General features: G+C 35.8%; 1 protein-coding gene across 1 annotated transcript in view; it reads right to left on the reverse strand.

Annotated features, from left to right (window-relative positions):
* Window positions 1-8,545, reverse strand: part of LOC113228861 (hemicentin-1) — a 291,239-nt gene extending 282,694 nt beyond the window's left edge. The window contains exon 1 of the mRNA XM_026462282.1: window positions 8,373-8,545. Coding sequence (XP_026318067.1) covers window positions 8,373-8,484 — 112 coding nt within the window. The 5' untranslated portion in view covers window positions 8,485-8,545. The remainder of the gene's footprint in view (window positions 1-8,372) is intronic.
* Window positions 8,546-10,261: the final 1,716 nt, after the last annotated feature.

A 10,261-nucleotide genomic window follows, 5' to 3' on the forward strand; every position in this document is an offset into this window, starting at 1 on the left:
ACGTATTTTTACACTCATTTACCGCACATTTCGTCATTTTTAGCTAAAATTCTTGATCTGTTCGCGGTGCAAGTTGACCTTGAGCACTGAAGGCCCGCCCGCTCGTGTAGGCCCATTGGGAGCGCTTGAATTTGCTTCACTTAGCGTGTGCGGACTAGGTTTCTATGCGTTATTATTCTAAGTTTGATTCCAGGTAATTGGGTTGGTTGTCAGGCACATTATTATGGATAATTCGAATCTATCTGTTCTCCTATAGGGCAGGACATTAGCACCATACCATGCGGCAAAATGTGTGAACCGATTTTGGAGATTTTTTTTGTTCAAAAGAGGGTACCTCAGTCTTGGTCCCATTTAAATTTGAAGAAAATATTCAACCTGTAAGGGTGGCACACTAGGGAATGACACGCTTTGGCGCACTTTTTGTTCATCGATTTCAATAAAATTTGGGAAATAGCTGTAATTACACGCACTTTTGTGGTCGGTTTATTTAAGAAAAAAGTTTAAAAATGTACAAGAACTTATAAAGAAAAGATGAAACCTTAAGAATTTTTTAGACATACTACGTTTTATATGTATATATAGTTATACATATACACACTCGCTTAGAATCCCACTGGGGTAGGCAAAGATCATCGATCGCCACTTAGTACGATCCTGACAAACTTATCTTGCTTCACTTACATTCATCGATCTGTTCATACAGGCCGTCATATTCATCTCCATACGCACTTCAGCCTTTTTTAAAACTATTTAAAAGTCAACCGCATTACGTACAGTTTGCTCCTGTAGAAAGTATGGATATTAGTTTAATGATGGCACTTACAGCGTGAATGGGGATGGAAAAGTAGTGGGAGATAGACCTCAACATATATGTCTCAATCAAATTGAGGATATCTTTACAGAAGGTCATGGTAAAAGTACCAAGACTAAACGGTATTCTAAGACTAATGCGATTGGAGGAGGCGAAAGGGGTGTGGCAGAAGCGCAGAAAGTTTCGTTTCATAATCTTTGCCTATCCTAGTGAGAGACAGATATGATGGTATGTATGTACGTATAGGTATTTTTCTTACCTGTTGTTTTTCGGGACAACCTCCAACGTCCTACGCCTCAGAATATTCGGGATGCCAAGCATCTCTCGACCCTCTGTTGTGTCCCACAAAAATTTTGTCGAAACATTGAGCGAGGTATAATTACTTGCCAAATTATCTTGACACCCGGCTCATTTCACCCTTTGACGCTGTTTGAGCTCACGTTATTTTGGGGGTACACCCTGAAATTGGGTTCAAGCGTCAAAGGGAATGCAAACTAATTAAAACATTGACCCAGAAAACTATGAAAACACTTGCACGGAGCAGTGGTTTTTGTATAAAACTGATTGGTTTTTGAAGACTTTATCAACTTGGAAAGTAAATTATTTGTACAAAAGTGCTTTAATTGCTTTCTGGATAAGTTAAGATACCCAGTTCTTGTTACTCACGGCTAAATATACGAGTACTATCGCAGGTGCAAGCTACCCTGAAGCATCGGCAAACTATATGACTTTAAAAAAGTCGATATGTGGAATTTCTTTCTTCAACATTTGAGGCTTATAGCGCCCAAGCATGAAGGTCGTGTTCAAGTGCAACTAAGTGTATGCAAATGTGATTCAAGTAGGAGGTTGACTACTTAGAATTTACATATGTACGTGTTCCGACCAAACTTTGGGCTACAATGACGGTATTTTGTTGTGGAATTTGTTGTTGTAGTAAGTAGGCACACAGTAAAACTATCTATTTGCGATATTAATGAAGTATCCACATCAGACATCCATTATACATCCCACTGTTGGACACGAGGATTCTCTAAGGAAATGATATAGATTATAGTCCACCATGCTGGCCCAATGCGGGTTGGGACTTCACATATTTTCCAAGCGACACACATTTGCAGTGCCACCCAGTGCTTTAAATTAAGACATAATGCTGACAAGTCCCAAGTACCTACCTGTAATTTCACCAGCTCCTATACATACCCTTCAAAACCGGAATGTAGTAATGCTCACGTTATTGCTTGGTGGCAGAAATAGACATGGCGGCAGTACTTCCCTGGACGAACTCTTACGCAAGGAGCTCTACTGCTACAAAATCTTCTTTTGAACCTTATTCTTTTTCTTCACTATTATTGCTATATTTAAACGTTTACAAAAAGTACATAGCTTGTAAATTAAAGTTGTACTAATAGGTACTTGTCGTACACAGGGATTGGAACCGCTGAACCTATCAAATGAAAAGCAACCGCTCTTCCTCTTGGTTACCACCGCTCTTTTAATTTGTAGCAAAAACATTTTATATTAATATAACAAACAATTTTGTCATCTAAGAGAAAATTAGTTTTAATTTGCAACCCAGTAAACTTTTTATATACTTATGTACCGAAACGTTTTTACTTAATAGTGTAACACACTTGTAAACACAGTTAAAACACGCTCAAAATTAAAAAAATGGCGACTAAATATCACAGTTTTAGTTTTTTAACGTTTTTTTTAAATAAAAGGTTAACCACAGCTGAAATTATGTAGATTCGGTTTATAACAAATCTATTCAAAGCAATACACTGCAATAATAACTATGAACACTTTAATGCCCTCAATAGACATTAGATGGCGTTGATAAATATTTTATGTATGGGGCTGGTGCCATGGGCACACACATTTACCACCACAAATGACACCCAACCTCACTAGATAAATAAATGTAGGCTATACTAATATTTCTCCCGGCTCGGAAATGGAACCCGAGACCTCTGCGTGGCAGACCAGCTTGGTAATCCTTAAGCCACGAAGGCCGTTAAGATTTTACGATAAATCCTAAATCTATAGATTCAGGATACGAGTTCCTTTCGGAAAGTGACTATAAATATTCGTAGCCCTTTATAAGTATCTGAGAGTCCCGTTATTTTTGCTACACGGAACTTACACCTAACAACAAATTTCAAACCTAACCTTCAACATCGCTGCCGTAACTCTCGTCCAGAGTGTACGAGGCATTTTAAAAAAGTCCAATAAAAAACCGAAATTTAACTTTGACAGGATTCTGTCGCGTCATCGAAACGCCCGACACCCTCGCAGGGTTTATTAAAATTAACAAAGTTTGACGTTTACATTCACTCGTTCTTGGAAACTCGTTCGTTGAATGCCACTTTACTCGAACTGTCTGCGAGCCGGCTGTTAGTAAGTATCTTGACGATGATTATAAATGAGCACTAATTTGAGGTTGTGAAAATACAAGTTTTTATTCCTTTCACGATCCTCTTCTCAATCCCACATTGCCTTCAACCTTCTTCTTCTTCTTATCGAGTTAATGACAATAACGAATTACTAACCGATGTTAAACTTCTTTGGCGTAGTTAGCAGTCATTTTTATCTATTACCTTTACAGGTCTTTGCGGCAGTAGCTGATCGAATACATACGAGAGCAAGTGACAATTTGCGTGGGGGATACGCAATCACAATGTTACAGAGACGGATTGACGGCAACCTTGGCAAGCTTATTTACTGAGGCGGTTCAGGGATTTTTGAATTATCGTGTAAGATCTAATACCTCCATAGGTATACCCATGTGTATCTTCTTCAAAGTAGTCAAAATTAGTCAAAAGTAATTTTACATGTTACCTGATATTATCTACCTATCGTAATATGAAATCTTCGCCTTAAACCACTAATAAAAACTTTAATAACTGAAGATATTAAGACTACTTGAAAACCAATAACTGAAATGGATAGAAATCAAAATTTTAATTTGAACACCTGAAACTATAAACTAGACAGGACTAAGAATGATAAAAATTGTTCCATTTATATTGTGAGTAAAATATCCAATTCCTTTGAAAAGTTCATAAGATTAACAACACAACAGCCTTAACAAACAAATATATTGGTTTTATTAGTCATTATAGAGGTTGTGCATAAGAAACTATAAAATTTAAAAAAAAGAAAAGTTTATATTGCAACATTACTTGTAAAATAAGAGAAAAACAATTTAAAGCGTCTATGAAACATTTACAAAAGCTATGGATACTAAGCATTCGCTGACACATAATATGTACAGGTCACAGACACTCAAAAAAAAAAAATAAACAAATGGACGGACATCGGAACAAAAATGCCAACAAATACACGGGCATTACCCAAAAAGCCAGCAGAAATAATAATGGTTTTGTTTGTTTATTACAAGTATTTATTGATTATGTCATAAAGGTTACGTATGACACTCGAAGTACCTTACAATTAGGTATTTACATGACAGAAATCCTCTAGATACATTTTCTCTTAGACCACCAGAAGTCATCTTCAGGCTATTATGAATTGCTGGAAAAACGCTCATTGCATTAAAATTAGTTTCATCAAGACTATTATGAAAGAGAAAAAGTCGTTCAGACCAGAAGGACTGTTAAATAGAAATTTTTATTCGCCACAGATACGGAAGAAAAGTTTCACGATTCACATTTATAACTCTTTTTACTGCTTTCTTGGGACTGGAGAGTCACTTGAACTTAGGGAGTAAAGTTTGATATTGTATGAAAGGGATGTTCTCGAGATAATGTTAATGAAAATGGTCCAAATTGTTAAGTGATTTGACGCAAACTTGGCACAGTTGTGAATTGACAATGGTTTCAAATTAGAATAGTTTTGGTGTATTTAGTTCCACTTAAGGTTAATAAATCCATTGATAATAAGATCTAATTTAAGTTAATTGTATTTGTTAATAAATATCACATGAATGCAAATTACGATTGCTCAATGATTACGCATTGTTTGAGAGTTGTTAAAATACGATGCCCTGGATCAGTCCACAAGTCTTATCAGTCAGGGTTTAAATTCTTATCAAATCCCAATCAATTAATTAGTCAATTTTTGACATAATATCATCCTATGATCTGTATTTTATTAAAAGAGAGAGACTTAAGGGACCTAGATATTGACAGAAGTTAGGAGAATAGCACAGAATCGAGAGGCGAGGCGGAATCTGATATCGGAGCCTAAGATCGACTTTGCGTCTCTGAGCCACCGAAGTTAATTAATACAAGATAGATCTGAAAAATGATATCCCAGCTGATACACACTTGATAATAATATCAATAAAAATTATAGCTTATTGTCATGAGATAATAAGGTATAATTTATTCAATCGCAAAGATTTCATATAAAGGAAAGTTTTCTAAACTGCAATCGCATATTTAACGGTTACAAGTAATTGACTGGTTAAGTAATAAATCATCATGAAAAATAACATAAACGTGAACACCATGAAAATAAAACGAGTAGGTAGACTCTTAAAACACATTCCAAATGAAATATAATTACAATTTAGAAAAAAAATCTATAAAAACAGAAGTTACCCAAATTAAAGTATTGATCAATATCATTTCTAAATCCATAACTTTGAAAAGACAGAGTCGAGAAATTCAACACCGGAAGCACAGCATGATGTTATGACAAATTTTACGATAATCGAAGAACAGAAAAGTATTCTAATGTTTACTATCAAAAAGAGCCCATTCCGAGACATGTTTTTAAAATCAATTAACCAAACAAACAGATTAGAAATATTAAAGTCAGGTTTAGGACGGACTAGTTGGACAAAAAAACAACGTGGTTCCGTCCAATGTTAAGGTTTGAAAAAACCTTTAGCATTCTTGGAATCATAGCCACGTTTTTGATATAAAGATACCTCCAAGATATATATACATATACGCAAAAGTTTTTAGTTGAGCTTTTGAGGTAGTTACACATACAATTGGTGCTTAATTAATCAAGGTAAATTATTTCGTCAGTAGTATTACCATACTCTATTTTAAATTTTCTTGGTACAAAGTTGAACATTACCAACGTGCAGCCAACGTACGGAGTTATATAATGATACTAAAAGCAACCCTAAACCCGTGGGTTGGGAGATTAAAAACCGATGTTCCCCAAAATATCATGTTTATTACAAATAAAAGTCCACAGTAAATTACCGCAGTAATCTTTTGGAATCATATTGGTCGGCCCCTGCGTTAAGCCTTTGATGTATTATTATCTAGTGAAATAAAAATCGTATTGGTTTGGAGTCGGCGTGTCAAATGGATTTTTTTTGGATTTAACTCTTCCTTCGAGGAAGTCGCGGATCCGAAACGGACCTATTTCCGGTTCTTATGGACAGCCAATTAACTTCCGCAAATTAAGAGGTCTAGTTCGTGTACATGTGTACCCATTTTAAGAAACTACTGTAGTAATTACCGCTGATACTACAATTTTTATGAGAAAACTAATGAAACCTGAAAGTGAGCTTTCCTAATTTGAAAATAAATGGATTGTTTTCGAGTAATTTTCCCACAGAACCCTTAAGAAACATTTCGTCACTCTCTCTTTCTCAAAACCTCATATGTAACCATTCGTGACTGCTCCCCATAAAAATATGCCACGACGGGTTCTATGCACGATACACGTACCATCATTGTCCCAATTTAAGGGTTAACTTTTTCCACTAGCATCATTATGTGTTCTAACAATAACTAACGCTCTGGGTTACCATGTTTCTCTTTATAATTCAATAGTAACATTGTTTAGCTGTCGACAGCTATTGGTTTGAGAATTTAGTACATGTTTCTTTATGTGATTTCGTTTTTTGTGTTCTATGGTTTCGTAATTAGTTTTTTAATTGTTAATATTTTTTTATGGTTTTGAAAAGAATGTTTGAGGTTCTTTTTTACGATTCATGCCCGTCGATATACATTTTAAGATTTGAAAAGTTTTATGATAATGAATAATAACGGCCTGGTTCAATTTCGTTCTTTACTAGCAAAGTTTAAATATTAAGTTTATTGAAAATCACGAGTTTTACTCCTATGACATTTAATAGATTTTTGGTGATATTACTTCACTAGTTTGTTGTAGTTCTTTTTTTATTCAACAACATAGCCCCGCGCTAGGGAAACCCTGTGTCGAGGGTGCCATGGTCACATACATAGACAACCACAAATTACACCCAAACTAGCGAGAGAAATAAATGAAGGCCATACAAATATTTCTCCCGGCCCGAGAGTTGAAACTGGGACCTCTACGTGGCAGCCGTGGTAACCGTTCGGCCACAGAAGCAGTTACAATTATCAAATACAAAAATCAAAAACTAAGGAACGTTCCTTCGGTCCCGCTGGATTCGAACTAGCGCCTTCAGCATACCGTGGCTGACGCTCTTTCAACTGAAGCTGAGCTATGAAAGAATGGCAGGCGATCAAAAATGTTTAACTTTACTTTGTTTCTCCTAAAGCTGTTGTTTGTATACTGTTGTCATATGCCATCTTATTTTGTACATGAATGTAATTCAAAATTTGTCATCTCACTATTTAATCAAATTATATTAACATCTTACACTCTCGTGATCTCCACCTTTTGACCCAGTTTGTACATCATATACATACATATACATTACTTCTAACCACTCTTCGGAAAAGGCAAAAATAAGTAATCGATAATATTTTACGGGCCAACTGAAGCTGCCCTCACTAATAAAATTTTATGGTCGCTTAAGTTTGATTTCTGCAAGATGTTGCACAACCTAGGGTTTGGGTATGATATCTGGAGTTAAGATATTTCAGGTTTATTATAAAATTTTATTTGCTGCGGTGTCTAGTTAAAAATTTAAGAGACTAACTTTGATAAATTGCATGTTTGTTATGGTTTATGAACATTTTATTCATATTAAGTTTTGACACATAAAATAAGTAGTTTCGAAAGATTACAAGGCGTAACTCTTTTTTTCTCGTCCAGCTTATTGTCATTGGCACTCTGTCCGTTCATTTAGCCTTAGTAGTCAAGTTTTATAGCTTTTAAATCACTTTTGCTTTTGATGTATATAATAATGAGTTTTATAGTCAGTTTTATCCGTAAGAATGCATACTAATTTACTCTTTCTCAACAATGTTCAAAGTTCTCCTACGCAAACTTGTGATCGATCGGTACGGCTTGTTATCGGAAACTACAAAAGATACTTGATCGTGAGCACAGCATGTACGAAATCACGGGAAAGTAAACCTTAAATTGATTAGGTATCAAATCTTGTTAACGATACGATTAAATCAGGTTTAAATTAATATGGATTAAAGAAAAAGGTATTTGACAAAGTTGCTTGTCAATGCGTATTGGCGGTGGAATGCGTAGCTGTATAATTTCTACAATAGATACCAACATAATATGTACATGTAATAACCGATTTATAGACAGAAACTGGTTTTCGAAAGCAACTATTAAAAAAGCAAAGATGAAATCGTAAAATTTTTACATTAAAGAGAGTTGAAATTTAACAACCTACATGTCACTGATAAACTATCAATCTTCATTACAATGTATTACATACCTGGTTTGTCCAAATCGCTAAGGAACTCGTCGGTGTCAGTATATGCCGTGGTCCTGCCGAGCGCAACGAGCACCGCGAGCCAGGCCCACGGGCTCGGCCCAGACCGGCGCATGACTGGGCGGCTCACGCGAACATCACTTCACTACATTCACTGCACAGCACTAGCACTGAACGCGGGTACCTGGAAAGAAAGATAGGAAAATCAGTTTTGGGATTGCTAAGATAAGAAACGTAGCTCAAGACCAATGGTCCAACAATGTGACTTGGCGACCTGTTGACACTCTCAAACAGGCGTTGGATGCAATGGAACTGAACGTAAATTGCACTAAGTTTATTGAAGGATTGAATGCCGCTGTAGCGCTTCTGTAAGCGTCTAATTAGAAGGTGCCAAATATGAGATACACAATTTTACATTCGCTATATTCGTATTCTCTGTTGTCAATGCAACTACTGTTGTTTAATTGGCTCTAGGGCTGAAAGGTGCTATGGCTGCAAATTATTCCAGCATCCTGAATTCAAATACGGTGTGAATAGTCAGAAACGAACTAGTCGCATGTGGAGCGGTGCTTTCATCAGTGTCAATTATTTCACGCGTGTCCAGCTCACTGACAAGCCTCTATTCAGTGTGCTCACGAATTGCTCTGACTTCATACTCGTAATATCGTACGTAAAGATGGCGACAGCGCGTACGTTCTGGAGATAATGTAATTTTAAGTCTGGTGGTGTAGGATTCAGAACGACATTTCTTTTGAAGAATGATATAAAATTACCATGATGTGTATGCACATCAACATAATTAAATAAGATTTTTTAAATTTTGTTAAGATAATACGCGCATATTTCTTAAATTATTTCAATTCGGTGAAGGGTAGCTAAGGCAAAGTTCGTGTTTATAATAAAATATCTTAAGACTGGGTAGTGTTTCCTCTGATTTCGATAAAACAATATCATGTCTGTTTCACGTTTGCGTCACGAAAATACGTCGTCACACCAAATTTGCTGTGACATACAGACACGAATGTCGTGCTCCTAGTTTGAGTACGGAATACAAAGAGCCCGTATTATGACTTTTATCTTACAGAACATCAACTTTATCTTTGTCACGTTTACAAGTACTACTTAAGGTAAAATTTTTCCCCAATTTCCGTCCCAAAAAGAGCACCAGGAACCGGGAACGGCAACGAGTTCATATTTAGAGTCGGTGCGAGCCTGCAGAAGAAGCCCATAATTTGTATTCCCGGGACTGTAGCGAACCAGGTTGAGACGGGTGCACCCTTGTCAATGGACGTCCTTTACAGTGCACACGCAGTCTAAGTTAATGTAGTAAGTTGATTTAAATAAAGCGTATGTAGATGACTTAAGAAAATACAGTAAAGTATTGTAGTTTGCAAAAACGACCACACTAAATATATCAATGTTTTTCGTTCCATCTCTGTTGTAATAATAATATTCTTTTCCACAGCAATTGAGTCCACTTTGTCAGTAAGCTATTTTTGTTGACTTACGGGTCTTTATAAATTAGCTGGTACACAAATGTCATCTACATTTTTGTGTAGTTATAGGGTTTATAGTAAAACAATGGAAATTCAGGTCGCCCTTTTTGCGTTAAACAGAATTTTCTAGTAGGCTACTTTCTGTACTTGTAAATATAATTTTATTTTTATTTGCATAAGGTGTATTTTCGTTGGGCAAGAGTATTTTTGATGACTTTTGAGGTATAAAAGATCCAGTACCAAGTGACATAGGGTTTAATTTAAGTTTAATATCGAGGAATTTTGTTCGTAGCCATTACAAATCCTGTATAATGCAGATTCCAGCTTATGAATTCAAAGTACATAATAATTTTATATCAAAATATCATTCATAAATAACTAAATATGTAAAGCAAC

This window comes from Hyposmocoma kahamanoa, unplaced genomic scaffold (genome assembly GCF_003589595.1).
Source record: "Hyposmocoma kahamanoa isolate Upper Pololo Valley unplaced genomic scaffold, ASM358959v1 245, whole genome shotgun sequence".
In the NCBI taxonomy this organism is placed as follows: Eukaryota; Metazoa; Arthropoda; class Insecta; order Lepidoptera; family Cosmopterigidae; genus Hyposmocoma; species Hyposmocoma kahamanoa.